The sequence below is a fragment of the Nycticebus coucang genome, chromosome 16 (assembly GCF_027406575.1).
Source record: "Nycticebus coucang isolate mNycCou1 chromosome 16, mNycCou1.pri, whole genome shotgun sequence".
NCBI lineage: Eukaryota > Metazoa > Chordata > Mammalia > Primates > Lorisidae > Nycticebus > Nycticebus coucang.
This window is the reverse complement of record NC_069795.1, coordinates 14856609-14874622: the sequence shown is the minus strand read 5'-3', so window position 1 is coordinate 14874622 and position 18014 is coordinate 14856609. Positions and strand designations below refer to the sequence as shown.

The 18014-nt window shown below is 36.8% G+C and overlaps 1 protein-coding gene and 1 pseudogene across 1 annotated transcript; both read right to left on the bottom strand.

Annotated features, from left to right (window-relative positions):
- Nucleotides 1-541: 541 nt before the first annotated feature.
- LOC128567930 (keratin-associated protein 19-3-like) lies at nucleotides 542-814 on the bottom strand. Its single transcript, XM_053565549.1, has one exon. The coding sequence runs from the start codon at nucleotides 758-760 to the stop codon at nucleotides 542-544; it is 219 nt and encodes a 72-aa protein (XP_053421524.1). The 5' UTR covers nucleotides 761-814.
- Nucleotides 815-14359: 13545 nt separating this feature from the next.
- LOC128567375 (charged multivesicular body protein 5-like) lies at nucleotides 14360-14855 on the bottom strand (annotated as a pseudogene).
- Between the last annotated feature and the right edge of the window lie 3159 nt (nucleotides 14856-18014).

Here is an 18014-nt window from a genome sequence, read left to right as displayed (position 1 = left end):
TGCATTCTAGTCCAAGCTAACAATTGACATCTTCCGTCAAAAAAAGAAAAATTATGCTATGCATGTGGTGGATGTTTAGACTGCATAGAGGGTTTGTTCCCCTAACCTCCATATGTCCATGGTTTTCAAGGGTCAAATGTATACACACACACACACATATACACAGCTATATGTTAGGTACATGTATACACCTAATTATTTCATTAGAGATATATTACATACAGCATAAATAGTAGCTTCTTTTCTTCATTGGCATATAAAAATAATCACTTTGACAACTTGAGTTAAATTAAAAGATCAAAGTCATGTATGTTGTTTTAAGTTAGGAAGATTTATTGCATAAGGAACAGAACAATTCCACAGATAATAAAAGCACAGTTAAGAAGCATGAAATGACATCTAGCAAATAATCATGGAATGATAAATATTGTTAAAATCTTAGATGCTTTTTATCTTGGCTTGGTCCAGGTTCATTTATTTTGTTTGAGTTATTGCCATCAAATTTGGGTAATCTCATGGCCTCAAGAATTGGAAAGGATATTCAGTAGAAGCCAGAGAAACCATATCCTCCATAGCAAGATGGGCGACAGCAGCCGTACCCGTAGCCTCCGTACCCAGAGCCATACCCGTAGCCTCCAAAGCCACAGCCATAGCCCAGTCTGCGGAAGCTGCCACAGCCACAGCCGTAGCCGTAGCCCAGGCCCCCGAAGCCTCTGCAGCCGCAGCCCAGGCCTCCGTAGTAGCCGCCGTAGTAGCTCATGGTGTCAGGGGTGGTGAGTTGGTTTGCTGTTCAGGCAAGATCCTGAGTGTGAATGTCAGCCTGTGGAGGAGGAGGCCTATATACCCTGGTCAGAGCATGGGATAAATCACATGGTCACCTCCTGACTTATCACATGTATACCCTCCTTTTTTGTTATTTGTTGTATTACCTTTCATCTTATAACTCATTAATTTGCTGTCTCCTGACACAGAGAGAGGCCCTCGCTCCTATTTAAATATTTCAGCTGACTTAACATCCTATTTCAGATGCCCATGAACTTATGGCTTTGCTTTTATGAGATGAAATAGCTGACTTTTTCAAAGTACATCCAAACTCTAAATAGAATCGCCTATTACCAGGTGCATTATGACATCTACATTTAATGGTATTCTTGTTGTAATTAAACCTTTTCTCTGTTCTGTCAACCCCCAAATCGGCAATTTCACATCCAAATAAATTTTATAGCTCTGTGTTCAATGTTTAGCTCTTAAATCTACATATTCTTAAAAAGCAAACCTATTTTCAAGGTGAATAACTTAAGAAATTGCCTATATTCTGAATATAGGAAAGCATTTCAAATAAGAAAAGCTTAAATGACTTGCTGTGCACAAAATTATTAGACTCAAAAGAAGAGACCACATGTTTATGTTTAGCATTTTCATCATTATAACTTTTTGCAATATTTTTGGCTTCATGCACTATCTTCAGAATCTTTTGGTTGCAAAATTTCAGAAATTGAGGGCAGGAAATTTTTCTCCTGTGCAGGGTTATCAGAGTAACAGTAACAGATTTCTTTCAAATCCTAAAATTCTCTTTCATAATTGGTTCTACTTCATAACAAGTCCTACCATAGTGGCTGATTGCCCCTACCTCTGTTTTTGCATGCTCTGTCCAATTCCCTTTGTTCTTTACCCTTCTTCAGTAGTGTATATATGATCTCTATTTTCATTTTCACGTCAGCTTTCATCCTTCTTCTCATTGTCTTAATACCTGCTAGAAACAGCAAGGTAAAAGTTTGGCCTCGACAATATTTTTCTATCTTGGCTTCCACTCACTATCCCAATTAATGTTTCTTTATTTCTACCTCCTCTTCACTTTACCATAGTATTTCCTTTGCCTTTGCTTTTCTGTTTCTACTCTGAACTCATTTATTTGGAGGCAATTTCTAACTGATCCCTAACTGGTAACTAACCTCTTAGTAGTTCATTGAAGTACTTTTTTTTTGAAAACATACACAGACTCATAGGGATTTCTGAAATGTTAAAACGATAACCTTAAAACTGAGATCGTCTTCATAGTTTTCAAAATGAAGGCACAATGAATGATGAAATGACATAAAATTAAGAAATATATGAGTTCTGACAATTCACTTTTCAAACTTGCCACTGTGTACTTATGAAGGGCAGCACTGTACAATCAACTTGGTAAGGTTTTATAACCTTGGAATATCAGTGTCTCACAGCTATGTTCATGTCAACGTGTGGTGGTATCTTGCTGAGCAGGGTTCATCATTATTTCTGTGTGTTTTTGTGTGCCATCTCAAGAATGTTGGCACTTGAATTAGAGCATTGAACAAACACTAAATTTCTTGTTAAACTTTGCAAGAGTGAAAGTGAAATTGGGACATGTTAGTCCAAGTTTATGTGGAAATGAAGAAAACATCAGTATACAAATGGATTAAACATTGTTCTGAGGGGAGAGAAAGCATCACTGATGTAGACATGTCAGGGTGGCCAATAATGAGCAGAACTGATAAAAGCATTGCATTGCAAAATTTTGTCAAATTGTGCATCAAAATCATTGACTGACTATGAGAAGCATAACAAAGTAAACTTTGAGAGAGAACAAGGAAAATCTTTACTGAAAATCTTGGCATGAGAAAGGTGTGGCTCTTGCATCATGACAATATACCAGCTCAAACGAATAAGTGTATTGAAACACCCTCCCTACTTACTTGATCTGGCTCCCAGTGACATTTTTTTTTTACCCAAAGATAAAGGAAATATTGATAGGAAGATATTTTGATGATATTCCGGATATCAAAGGTAATACAATGATAGCTCTGCTGGTCATTCAGAAAAAGAGTTTCAAATTTACTTTGAAGGGTGAATTATGTGCTGATGTTGGTGTATAGTTCCCCAAGGGGAGTACTTCAAAGGTGTCCATAATAATGATATTCAGCAATAAGGTGTGGCAACTTTTTCTAGGATGAGTTATTGAACTTAATTCATATATAAGGAAATTTGACTTAGGCTTCTTGGAGTCTCTTAGGTCACTTCTCTGAGCTGGTCAACTGGATCCAACCTTGACCCTACCTTTGTTAATCTACAGGAAGTACCTGTCTCTTGACGTGGACCACCAGAAATCTATTTAATTTACGTGACTTTAAAAATTCTGCTGAGTTTTTGTGAGATTTACAGTTATTTAATAAAGATAAATTCCCTAATTGGATGTTTCACTTTTTCCAAACAGTAGACTAGGGAATTAAAAACTCTTCATTGAACTAATGAAGAAACTCTAAGTAAATCAACAGTAGCTATTATAGCTACCACACAGTGCAACATGCTGACTATCACTTGCCATGGTAACTTTTTAAGATAGAAAAATGACATAATATGCCTTTTGACTTATAGGGTATGATTTAACCCAATAGTTGTCATATTTCTTTTATTCAAATAGAGTTCTGTTCTTATTTCTTATCTGAACTTGAAATAGTTGGTAAGCTGAACTTTTAATTCTCAGTGAGTCCTTTCGAAGACAGAATCATAATGCAATCCTAGAAATGCAATTCTGCAATCCTATTAAGGATTGGTTCATATAGCTCAGCCAGGTAATATGAGAGTGACTGATAGGTAATTTTTGCTTGTTCTGGATGCATAAAAATGTAAACACCTGGTCAAGCACAGTGGCTCATGCCTATAATCCTAGCATTCTTGGAGGCAGAGGGCAGGAGTTTGAGACCAGCCTGAGCAAGAGCCAGACCCCATCTATAGCAAAAAATAGAAAAAAATTAGCCAAGCACTATAGTGAGTGCCTATAGTCCCAGCTTCTCAGGATGCTGAGGCAGGAGCATCGCTTCAACCCAGAAGTTTGAAGATGCTATGAGCTAGGCTGCTGTCACTACACTCCAGCTTATACAACAGAGACTGCCTCAAAAAAGAAAAAAAGATTGGGTGGCGCCTGTGGCTCAAGGAGTAGGGCGCGGGTCCCATATGCCAGAAGTGGTGGGTTCAAACCCAGCCCCGGCCAAAAAACCAAAAAAAGAAAAAAAGATCTATGCAAGAGATAAAGGGAAAATTTCAAGGGCCAAATAAGAACCAGAACTTTTTCATGAAATAAAGCATGTGATAATTTTTCACATAAACAGTGATTGTTAGCAGTAAAAGGTTTATACTAAGAAAAACACGTAGATCCATATATTGTCCTACATAAAGTATATGGAACAAATATTTTGTCTCATCTTTTTTCCTAAGTGAAAAAATAAGGAGATGGAAATATCCATTACAAAATGAGGCCATATATTTTATTGTAGTGGTATTTGTTTTATGTCCAAAGTAGACTGTTAGACCCAAAGCATATCAGACCCAAAGTAGCTGGGTGTTACTGAACAATGATTGAACATCATTGAACATCAGTGAACAATGATCTTTTTTTATCTTCTCTTTCCTTTCACTTTTAATAAGTTTACCTTGGAATATGTATTGAATAACCCCATGATAATAATGAGAGAAAAAGAAAATGTTTCTCGTTCAGAGTAATAAGTTTTACCTGTGAAGAAAGAAAACTTCCGTTATAAATTCTCTTAATGCAGACACCAATCAATAACATAAGAAAAAGCAGTTTACAAAAATATGTTAATATTGTATTATACCAGGAATGCAAGATGTGCTTTTTTCTCATTATAATTATATTGATAGTTTTTTTTTTCATCTTTGTGATACTTTCCTCAGGCTGTGAAGTTATTGACTTGCAGAGGAACAGAATAGTTATAAATGAAATTCAACTACATTGGTCAAAGTTCCTTTAATGGACTTACCAAACTTGATCCACCTTTCCTTCCCTGTGAAAATATGACATGTGAAAGGAGAAATGACAAGAGCTGGGTGAGTTTCTTTTAAAAAAATTATAGATATATATACACATACACACACACACACATATACACATACATGTTGTATAAATAAATCCAAGTTTTCTAATCAAAAAGAATGATCTTGAGACTTGAGTTTTAACATTGTTTATTCTTCATTTGCCGTAAAGTCTGCATTCAGCTAAGTTTGAAATTGAGAAATAGAAGATTACATAATATGGAAAAAATTAACAAGAAAAATGTAAAAAAATAAAAACAATAAATAGTGAATCTAAGAGAGAGAACTAATCTGTGCAAACTCAGTGACATAAAATTGAAGCCGTTCATGGAAATATTGCAAGAACTTCCTAGAGGATATTACATTTTGGAAGTATGCGATGAAAGAGAATCAGAATGGTGGCACAGAGGATCAGAACTCCAGGGAACTGCCTTCCGGTCTTTGTTCTTACACTTGAAGTTGTGACTCCAGGCGTCATTTAACTGGTGTTTCCTCACCTGTCCTATAGGCGGCAGCACTGTACAATCTTTAATGCTAGGACAGCTACTTACATTATTGAATTTCAGCAAGGCAAACAAATAAAAAAAACATACACTTTATACAATTACCTGAATGTACTATTTAAGTTTGGGAAAAAGAAATATAATTTTAGATCTTTTATATATTATATCATGTGAAATTCAAGCAATGGAATGTTTGCTTTTTGGTGAGTGGAATTGATTCAAAATTTGTTTTACAACAAACAAGCAAACAAAAACTCCTTTGGATGAGTGATGATTCTCATTAAGTAAAGCCGCAGAGGAAGCTGCTTCTTTATTATCTGGGTGTTTATTTTCTGCTTACATTTGTAAAAGTCTTTAATGTCATGAAGATGATGAAGACAGTAAAAGGGAGAGTACCCTTGCATGCCACAGAGGAACCATGACATAAAAACGGAATTAAGCCAACTAGCTACTTTTAATACTACATATATTTTAATTACATAATTTGAAATACCTTCATTAAATTTATTACACAACTATTTTCACGAAAAAGCCAAGTAAAAATGACAGACAGTGGAGAACAGATCAAGGACGATTATTTATTACCAAGCAATTCACTAAAAAATATGCTTTCCTTTCCTGGAAGTTTAAAGAAATATTTTAGCCCACTGCTCTTCTTTTGTTACCACAAAAGGGCTGACTAAGCAACAAATTTTGAAAGGAGTGGATTATTTATGTGTTTTGGACTGCATTCATAAATATAATTGTATTGTTAGACTGAATTTCAGCTCTCCTGGGAAAGAAGGAAAAACTAAGTGCTGTGTTTTGGGGCTGCCTGGAGCAACTACCCCACCTGGGAAGCAGAACAAGAGCAGCCCAGCCTTAGTGCTGCCCCACCTTACCCTACCCAGAGCAATGAACCGCCGCACCTGTGGGAAGAAGGATACCCTCTCTGGGCCAGCCAGCCTAGGTACAATACGATTTGGAAAGTGACATAAAGCTAATTATCCTTTTGATAACTGTTCATCCAAGTGGTTTCTTGATAATATCTGAACTAAGAGAAGGGCTTCACTGAGGCAGTATAGAACAGAACCTTAGATCATTATCAGAGCCCTTTTGCTGGGACAAGGGACCCCTTAAGTGTCTATGGCAAATGTATCTGACTCTGTAAACCTGTCTTCCTTCTCCTTAATAAACTTTCACATTTGGCTTGCTGTGGTGGAACTGGTCATTCTTTAGCCAGGAGCACACTGACAACTGATCAGACAGATAACTACATGAACCCCAACAGTATAAAATTTAAGAAAATGTAATTCACTTTTATTTATGACCATATATACACAGTTAAAATGTTGAAGTTGGTTGGGAAAAGCTGGGAAATTTAAATCACCTATAAGGTGTCCATAAAGTTCATGCGCAATTTAAAATAGTAACATTTAAATAGTTACTGTTATATTGGAGGGATTTTTTTTAACCAGATCAATATTAATGTATTGTCCTTTTATAGGTCCATATATATCTAGCAACCTATTTATGAAGTACGGTACGTGGTTCATACATAGGAAAGTATATTTATTTCCACATTGGATGTTGGGTAATATGTATACTTAGTAACATGTATAATTGAGTCAAATAAATTAAACGAAAGCTATATTTTCTGTGGCCCAAGAGAGATATGATGAAAACAAACTTGTATAATATAAATGTACTGGACGTCTTGGGTGATAATTGTTTTGAACCAGCAGACCTCGCCTAATTTAGGTAGGACTCATGATTAAAATCAAGTTTAGCAAATTTACTCATGGAACCACATATCAGATTTTTAAGGAAGAATTTTATTAGGAGCTAGAGAATCCATGTTTTCTGTAACAAGATGCATGGAAATAACCGTATCTGTAGCCTCCAAACCAGGTAACCTCTCCAGACCAGAGAAGTTACCGCATCTGTTGCCATAGCAATAGCCCACGTCACCACAGTGATTACCATAGTAATTCATAGGGTCAAGAATTGTTTCCTGAGTATGAATATGAATCTCAACACCTGTGCATAACTTGTATTCCCTAAGCTATGATGTGGTACATCTTTCAGATTTATCACATTTTCGTTCCTCAGAACAAATTGCATAAAACAAACATTATTGGCTCGTTTGCTTGTTCCCTGTGCATGGAGTTACCTTCCATCTCAGTGAAGCTTGTAAATTATTTGAATTTCTCTGATTATATTGTCTGTAATGAGAAATATTTGCAACTCCAAAGACTCTTCTTACATCACAACTTGCATAAACCGGACCTCCTTCAGGCTTCAGAGCATCTGCAGTTCTGTCAAGAAGCTGTGTGACTTCTTTGCAGTGTGACCACACCATCAAGGGGGGGGGACTTCTTTGTAGTGTGACCACATCATCAAGGGGGGACTTCTTTGCAGTGTGACCACACCATCAAGGGGGGGACTTCTTTGCAGTGTGACTGCACCATCAAGGGGGGACTTCTTTGCAGTGTGACCACACCATCAAGGGGGGGGGACTTCTTTGCAGTGTGACTGCACCATCAAGGGGGGACTTCTTTGCAGTGTGACCACACCATCAAGGGGGAGGACTTCTTTGCAGTGTGACCACACCATCAAGGGGGGGGACTTCTTTGCAGTGTGACCGCACCATCAAGGGGGGGGACTTCTTTGCGGTGTGACCGCACCATCAAGGGGGGACTTCTTTGCAGTGTGACCACACCATCAAGGGGGGGGACTTCTTTGCAGTGTGACCACACCATCAAGGGGGGGAATTCTTTGCAGTGTGACCACACCATCAAAGGGGGGGGACTTCTTTGCAGTGTGACCACACCATCAAGGGGTGGGGGACTTCTTTGTAGTGTGACCACACCATCAAGGGGGGAACTTCTTTGCAGTGTGACCACACCATCAAGGGGGGACTTCTTTGCAGTGTGACCACCGCACCATCAAGGGGGGACTTCTTTGTACTGTGACCACACCATCAAGGGGGGACTTCTTTGCAGTGTGACCACACCATCAAGGGGGGACTTGTTTGCAGTGTGACCACACCATCAAGGGGGGACTTCTTTGTACTGTGACCACACCATCAAGGGGGGGGGGCTTCTTTGCTGTGTGACCACACCATCAAGGGGGGACTTCTTTGCAGAGTATTTTTTTCCAGGTTCATGATTATTCCTGATCACTTGAGGCAAGTATGGCCATAAAGCTGCTCTTAAATCCCTGCTTCATTCAAAATTGTAGTCACTTAAATGTCAAATATTTAGAAATGTTGAGTCATAAACAAATTTTACTTGACAGTAAAAGGCTGTGCAGTCTGAGGCTGGCATGAAACTAATCTTATTGAGAGTGTCCCTCGGGTTCTGTATAGCTTAGACTTTTTCTTAACGTTTTCACAAAGATAACATTTACATTACAGTTACCTCCCTGAACAAGGCATTTCCAGGTTTCAGAAAAAGAGACGAGGTGAGGAAGGGGAGGACAGGAGGGAGAAAAGGGGGAAAAAAAGAAGAGGAAGGAGAGAGAGAACGAACTAGCGAGTGTTCCTTCCAGTGTCTGAGCCAAGTCAAAACAGATGGAGCCCCAGTTACAGCAGTGCTGATCACCTCCAAAAGGTCAAGGGTACATTCTAGGTAGCAGGGCTACTTTTGAAGATACAGGATTATTATATGCCATGAGGAAATATTTTGACCTATTGTTCTTCTTATGCAGGTAATCGGGAGAGGAACAAAAATGTAGATGATAATAATAATGATTACTACTGATAAGTCATAGTGGTTTCTGCCAGAGAATAACGTAAGGATGGCTTTCGTATTCATATATTTTTTTTCCTTTAGACACATTTAAAAACTCATTACCACTAAAGGATAAGCATATAAGCAAATATTTATTAAGGGTTTACACATAGTACTACTGGGGTATTTAATTTTCCACAACCTGATATCCATATGTCTTATTTTAGAGAACCTGCTATTAACGTGAAGTTTCTCTAGGAAGAGATCAGCACACAGCTTCAAGATAACTAGGATGATTTAAAAAGTCACAAAAAGGCTGGGTGCAGTGGATCGGCTAAGCTCAGGCTAGAGTGAGACCCTGTCTCTAAAAATAGTCGGGCATTATGGCGGGTACCTGTAGTTCCTGCTACTTGTGAGGCTGCGGCAAGAGAATTGCTTTAGGCCAAAAGTCTGAGGTTTTTGTGAGCTATGACACCATGGCAATCTACCAAGGGTGACAAAGTGAGACTCTGTCTCAAAATAAATATATAAATAAATAGTCAGGCCTCGCCTATGGCTCAAAGGAGTAGGGCGCTGGCCCCATATGCTGGAGGTGGCGGGTTCAAACCCAGCCCCGGCCAAAAACTGCAAAAAAAAAAAAAATAATAAATAATAATAATAATAAAATAAAATAGTCACAAAACATCTCATGCCATTCCTTCTGCTTCAGTCTCAATTTTTGATTCTATTGAGCTATATAAAAATTCTTGTTATATGGCTATTGCTATCAACCAAACAACAAAAACATTAGTACTGACTCCACTCAAGACAGAATTAATAAAATAAAAAATAAACTAGCCTGATTTTCCAAAGGCTCTCTTCTTGCCCAGTAAGTTAGAAATCTGATCCTCCGGATGGGTTTGTGTACTCTCATACTGCATGGGAGGCATCGACAAATTCCTCCAAATGAAAAGTTTACTAAAACTCGTGCAAGAACAAATAAAAATCTTAAGGTATATATATGTCAAGAAAATTACATTTGTATGTTAAAAAAAAAAAAAAAAAAAAAAACAGACCTCTAACAAAGGAAAGTATAAGTTTGCCTGGCTTTCATGGGGGAATTCTTGTAACTATTTAAGGAAGAAATAACACTTATTTTGCAAAGATTCTTTCAGAAAATAAACTCCATCTGTAAATTCAGGGCACAATAATATACTAAAAAGTAGAAAATAATATGCAAAAATATTAATAATAACAACAAAAATATAAAATAAAAATAGGTATGTTAAAAGATATAAAAGGCCAACTCCTTAATAAGTATAAGTTAATGCTGTAAGAAATTAGTGAAGACCATTAAAATAAGGATATGTCCTATTTATGTATTGGCAACAACTGAATATTCCCCAAATTGTATTCTAAATAAAATCTTACTCCAAATGCAAGAATGATGTAGATATTTACAAAATATTTTAAAATGTGTAAAGAATATCCAAGGCAATCTTTAAAAAGATAAAATGTGACAACTTGTATTAACTGATTACAAGACTTGTAAAAAACTAGAACTATCAAGAGAGTGTGGTATTGATTTGAAAATACACAAATAGATCAATAGTAAAATTAGGAAGTCTAGAATTGGATGTTGTTGTTTTTGTTTTTTTTTTTTCCTGCAAGGACTCCAAAGCAAACAGAAGAATTCATCAAATGGTGCTGCAACAATGAATTATTCAAATGGAACAAGAAAAAGGATTAACTTTAATACTTTCTACTATACACAAAGTGAATTCACATTGTGTTATAGATTTGAATTTAGCGGCTAAAATTCAAAGCTTCTGGAAATTTTTTTTAGGACACTGAAGGCACTGATTATAAAACATTGTTAAATTGATTTCATCAACCACAAAGCACAGACTGGGAGAATATAAAGGTATGGATTTATAAATCAATACAGACGTAGATACAGATATCATAATGCAAAACCCTCCTACAACTCTAATGTCGGAAGACAAACATCAAATAGACTTGAGAATACTGAAAGCAAGATGTTCAAATGTCTAATAATATGTAAAAAGCCTTCCATAGCATTACTTACCAGAATGATCAGAGACGTGAAAATTAAAACTGCCAAAATAAAAAAAAATAAATAAAAAGGATGTCATGTTTTTCTTACTCAATAAACTACGATTTAGATTAATTAGGATTTATGTAAAATTTCCCATCAGGTTAATTTTAGTGTTTCTTTTTTTTTTTTTTTTATTGTTGGGGATTCATTGAGGGTACAATAAGCCAGGTTACACTGATTGCAATTGTTAGGTAAAGTCCCTCTTGCAATCATGTCTTGCCCCCATAAAGTGTGACACACACCAAGGCCCCACCCCCTCCCTCCGTCCCTCTTTCTGCTTCCCCCCCATAACCATAATTGTCATTAATTGTCCTCATATCAAAATTGAGTACATAGGATTCATGCTTCTCCATTCTTGTGATGCTTTACTAAGAATAATGTCTTCCACTTCCATCCAGGTTAATACGAAGGATGTAAAGTCTCCATTTTTTTTAATGGCTGAATAGTATTCCGTGGTATACATATACCACAGCTTGTTAATCCATTCCTGGGTTGGTGGGCATTTAGGCTGTTTCCACATTTTGGCAATTGTAAATTGAGCTGCAATAAACAGTCTAGTACAAGTGTCCTTATGATAAAAGGATTTTTTTCCTTCTGGGTAGATGCCCAGTAATGGGATTGCAGGATCAAATGGGAGGTCTAGCCTGAGTGCTTTGAGGTTTCTCCATACTTCCTTCCAGAAAGGTTGTACTAGTTTGCAGTCCCACCAGCAGTGTAAAAGTGTTCCCTTCTCTCCACATCCACGCCAGCATCTGTAGTTTTGAGATTTTGTGATTTTAGTGTTTCTAACTTAGTGCAATTGTAAATTCAATTTCTAATGTAAGGCTTGAATTGGAATTCTGAACTTCTGCTAAATATTCAAGAGAATAAATCCTAGATTTTGGTATATAGTGTAATTCTGCAATTTATTCTGTTAACATGCTTACTGTAAAGCATTTTTTAAAATGTGAAAAAAAAAATTGTAGAAGAGAAAAAAATAGTTTCCCAAAGCTCTAGGTAATCAGTAGATTACATCATCCTCAACCTGCAAGCAACTCATAGACAGTCAAAAGAGAATAATTGAAGCAGCTAGGTGATGGTATTAACAGGCTCTTTTGTTTGGCAATGCAAAGGGAAGCTTCACACAGCTTCTTTATGTAAATCTTACTTTAGTGATACAATATAATATGGATGGAACCAAAGGCCAAATGGCCAAATAGTAATCAAGGCTATTATTCATAACCCAAATCCAGGAATTTTAGCACCCCAAATTGTCATCATAATTGAATCTCACACCAGTATAAGTTTTGATTATGACTCAAAAATCACATAAATCATATTTACTGCATAATAAGTACTTTCAGTGATATCTGATAAGACTTCTTGCAACCGGAGATCTGGATTCTGACTCACAAATACAGAACAGGGACAAAGAATAGCAATTGGAAACAACCAGCTATGTCTCTCCCTCAAACTTAATCTATGATTATTTGTTTTTTGTTGATTTAATAAGAAGAATAAAGAGTATTCTCAGGAAGAAAAACAGTTGCCTTCATTTCAAATATCAGAAAACAGGAGACACTTATTAAGATAGATGAATGAAGTTAAGACCATCTTGCAATGTCATACTGAACACATTTATTGTAAAATGAGTATGGAGATATTTTTCCACATAAAACACACCACAGAAATTTCAGATGAAAAATTAGTTTTTTGAGAATGAAAGGAGAAATAACTGTTGTGGTAAAATATCCAATATTTATGGAATAATTTCAAATTGCTATTGAACAGCTGCACATACAATGACAGCTCTTAAATCTTATGCCAACAAGCTTGTAAAGTCTATAATTCAACTTCCTTGCTTGCTCTGGATGAAACATTTGAAGAGTTGGGTTTTGCTATTGTATCATTTTCCCAAGAATCATAGGTCCCAAACCTTCGTAAAATCCAGAGGTACAGTATATTCTATGGCAACTTGGGTGGCAGAATTAAATCCATGCTCACCATAACCAGAGTCATATCCACACCTACACAGCAACAGCACTGGCCACTAATGTCACTGAAGCCAGATTCCAGGCCTCGGAGGCAGGTGTCTGAATGGCTCGTGGTGCAGAGCTGAAGTTTGATGTTGAAAGATATTTAAACATCTTCAGTGATAGAGTGTCAAGTCTTAGGCACTCTTCATAGACATGCATACCTACAGGCATGGGCAAGTCTCAGTAATTTGTTTTCTTTTATGTAAGGAAGGGGCCTCACATCTATTAACACCAGGTTTATTTTAGGGGATCAATCAATGACTTCCCAAGGAGTGCTCTTACGTTTTAATGCTTTTTACAACATACTCATCTTGAGTATAGGCTTTGTATTTTTCATGTCTTCAGAGGCTTCATGATATCAAGCTTTTGATTTTTTTTTGATATGGTATCTTGAACATCTCAGAAAGCTGATGGCAAGAACCAGCTTCTGGTAATCCTGGATTTATCCACTGGGATATTTTATACTTAACTGCATGAAAGATACTATTAAATATTTTGTTTATAGAAAAAAATAATTCTTCAGCTCCATTTTTCTCTTTTGAAAAATACTTATGGAGTCAAAATAAATGTCCTATATGTTAAATATCAAGAGATATTCATTACTGATTACAATCAGGCTATAATATGGAGGGAACTTGGAATCAAAATGTCTCCTCATGCATGATACAGCAGTGGCAATTACTTTCCAATATTGGACCCAGTAATGAATTGCTCACAAGACACAACAAAACTCATCAGAAAAAGGCTATCACTTTAGCCAACCTATCACACCACAATAAAAAATGGTTTTGAATCAGAATATGAGCAGCTCTGATAATTTCATCTTTGTCTTAGCAATTTCTCAGATCATTTCAACACTGTAGAGTTACATGTACTGTCATACATTTTAAAGACTCCTGTTTCCTTGATTTTATTTCAAATGATTATTAATGAATGAAAACAACCCATACAAAGCCAAAGATACTTTTAAGTAAGTCAGTCTGAAAGGAATCAAATTTTAGCGCAAAGAAAGCATCTCTAAAGTGATGAGTCTGAACAACCACAGCAAAAGGCATTGTAATTAACCTTTCCTTCAAAGAAAAGAAGAAACCTAAATCTGCTCTAGCAAATTTGGAAAGATAACATATCTCCTAGTCCCATAAGGTGTGTTTGTTTCGTATGATGTACTTCAATAATCCAAGTCTACCAAGCAGGAATCTGTGACAATCCAAATTCATCCACCAGGGCTCCATCCTTAGTATTTGCGTTAGGGGGACACCTCCTAGAACTGCAGGTGCAGATGCTGCTTCACCCAATAGGAAGTGTCTTTATCAGCCAGAAGCTCATCACCCAGTGCATCCAACTCTGCGTCATCTAATTCTGGGCTGTGGTAACTGCGACTTAGTGCCCCTTGAATTTTATTTGCATCTTTCACCATATCCTCAAGCCAGTCTTGTAAATCCTCAATCTGGCCTATTTTCATTCATAGCATCGACCGTGGTCTTGGCGCCCTTCAATGACTGGATAGTGTAATTAGTATTAAAGACTATGGGGTGAGGTTGTCCCGCTGCTGCTCAGACACCTGCTTTCACTTTAAAACCTGCAAGGGTTTCTGCTTGACCGTATTCCTTGCAGAACCCTCCCTCATCTGCTTGATCTGATCCTTATAATAGTAATAGTCCTTCATCAAACTCAACATGCTCTATCTTCTTTCCTACTTTTTTTTTTTTTTGAGACAGGGTCTCACTTTGTCACCCTTGGTAGAGTGCTGTGGGTGTCATACCTCACAGCAACCTCAAACTCTTGGGATCAAGTGATCCTCTTGCCTCAGCCTCCCAAGTAGCTGGGAGTACAAGCACCTGTCACAGAGCCCAGCCATTTTTAGAGAAGGGGTCTTTTTTTTTTCTTTTTTTTTTTGTGGTTTTTTTGGCCAGGGCTGGGTTTGAACCCACCACCTCTGGCATATGGGACTGGCGCCCTACTCCTTGAGCCACAGGCGCCACCCTAGAGAAGGGGTCTTACCCTTGCTCAGGCTGGTCTCAAACTGCTGAACTCAGGTGATCCACATGCCTTGGCCTCCCAGAGTGCTATATTACAGGCATGAACCACCACACCCAGGCTTTCTTTCCTACTTTTTAAGCTTCTAACCTAAAAAGGAACACATTTAACTTTAAAATATTTTCTTAAATCTGTTAAGAATGCACCAAAGATGGAATTCATTTAGTGCCACAATTTTGCCATTTACACTTACTTAACAATGGGGAAAAAAATTCATCTGAAACCTAATGAACATGTATAAGAGAGAGTCAAAATCACCCTTATTTCTATTCCAAACACATTAAATAGCTATCATTCTTAATCTGTAGCTCTTTAAAAAAATTAGAGACCAACGAATAAGCAAAGTTCAACTATATCTTGGAGTATCTTGCCTCCGTTACTAGAAAGGGTCATGATTGGTAGTAACTCATGGGAAAATTTATTTTTCCTACGGGATATAGTTTTTTTTTTAATTTTCAATCAGCAGGGATAGGAGAGAATTTGTAATTTCACAAAAGGCTTCACTGAAATGCAATGACTACATGTCAGTAATTTAATGGTTCTCAGGTAAATCTCAGTTTCAACTACAGCATCGTGAGCTTGCTGTTCTTTCTGTTAGCACTGCAGCTGTTATCCCTCCTAGTTCTTATGGACTTTCCCACCAGACATTTTATAGTTGGGCTCTGTTTTTAGGATCTGGAAACATAAAGAGATTTTTCAGTAGACATCCAAATCACATCTTCTAGAGCCGGAGTAAGAACCAAGACCTTGCAGACTTCCACAACCATAGCCACAACCAGAGTCTAGGCCATTCTTGCCAAAACGGAGTCTAGGCTTCCGTCATGGCTTATAGTGTCAAGACATGTGAGTTTGGTTGAAGGTTTTCTAATTGCCTCTGTGTAGGAGCTAGCATCTGCAGTGAGGCTTTTAAATTCCCTCCGTGGTAGAGGTGGCAAACTATGCTGATTTATTTTAAGTTTACACAAAATCAAGACCGTTCCACTATAGAAATCCAATTAAACTATTGTTTCTAGAAGAGATCTAATTAAGAAACCCTACATTTTGAATTTGATTTTACAACTAAACTTGCTTTCCACAAAACCTGTTGTTCCCACAATGAGAAGAGTTGATGGACTCTGCAAAGCCAACCATGACTTAATCCTCCACAACAACTCTCTGCCAGGCTTCTGGACGTCCGACAGCTTTCTGATTATGTTACCTTGCCAGCAGTGCATCTCCCAGGTCAGCTACTTCCTGGCCATTTATTTTTCACCAAATCAAATGACCTACTTTATTTCTATCTTTTCGATGTCCAAGACATCTCTGAGATTTATTAGTCATATAACATGACAGGAGGACAGTGGTTTAGTAACAAATATATTTTTTATAAAGTGTTACATCATTCAAGTTTTGTAAAAGATTTCAGTTTACATTTGAGCTTAATTTCCTAAATCAGGTTTAATCTTTTTGGTAAAAGTATTTTATCAGTCAGAAATTTAAACTTCAAATTCTAGTACGTAATCAATCTATTTCACATCAAAAATTACTTGACTAGATATGATTTATGTTCCGATAAGAGCAAGACATAGTACCTTTTATATTCTTCTATCAATACTGCTTTCATTCCTTATGTCGAAAAGAAAAAAGTAATAAGAAAGTAAATAAAGTGCTGGAGCCAATTTTTTCTTTTACATTTACAAGGACAAAACAATTTCATAATTTTACCGTAAGTCTGATTTGGTTATTAAAGAAAAAATTGTATTTAATTATTAATTTAATTTATAGTTTATTCTCTAAAATACATTCTTTTCTTCTTCCCTTTTCCTTCGTTTTTCTTCCTTCGTTTTCTCCCTTTCTCTAAACCTCTTTTTAATGCTCTATATTTTTATTAACATATATATATACACATGTATGTACATGTTTGTGTGTGCGAGTGTGTGTACACACACACACACACACACTGGTTCGAGCCACTTTGAGTACTGAAAGTACCAAGTGCTGAAAAAAACTTTAGTCCTGAGTAAAATGGAATGTTTGGTCGTCCTAGAAGTAACTCACATCTGAGATGGTCAGACAGGGAAACTTCCCACAAACATGATTTCACATTTATTAAATCTTTCAGGAAAAGTAAATAAAATTTTAAAGGATTTTTTTAAAAGGAAAAAAAAAATGACCTTTTTGATTGTGAGTTAAGTATTAATCTCTGCCAGTGTCACTCATCTGTTGTTAGATGGCACCTTATTTTACCCTTAGAACCATAAACATATTAATGAGTTATTATTTCGTTTTTGAGACAGAGTCTCACTATGTCACCCTTGGTAGAGGGCTGTGGCATCACAGCTCACAGCAACCTCCAACTCTTGGGCTTAAGTGATTCAGTTGCCTCAGCCTCCCAAGTAGCTGGGACTACAGGCATCTGCGCCAACACCTGGCAATTCTTTGTTGCAGTTGTCATTGTTGTTTTTAGCTGGCCCAGGCCGAGTTCGAACCTGCCACCCTTGGTATATGTGGCTGGCACCATAACCACTGTGCTATGGGTGCCAAGACTAATGAGTTATTTTTAATTTCATGTCTAATATTTCCATTTATATCATATTTAATTCTGGTTCAGAGCATTGCTTTATCCATTCAGACTGTTTTTTCTTATCTTCAGGACACTTAACAAATGCTTTGCAATTGTCTGTTGAAATCTGGGTATAATGTAATGAATAACAAGAATTAGGGTAAAGAGGGCTTTAGCATAAGGATTTATGTTAATCTGTTTACAGAGTTTGCCTTTTTAAATGTTTGCTGTAACTCCAGAGAGTTATAGTTTTAGTAT

Excerpts from the sequence above, each read along its gene's own strand:
- LOC128567930 (XM_053565549.1), bottom strand. The coding sequence starts at position 760 with ATGAGCTACTACGGCGGCTACTACGGAGGCCTGGGCTGCGGCTGCAGA.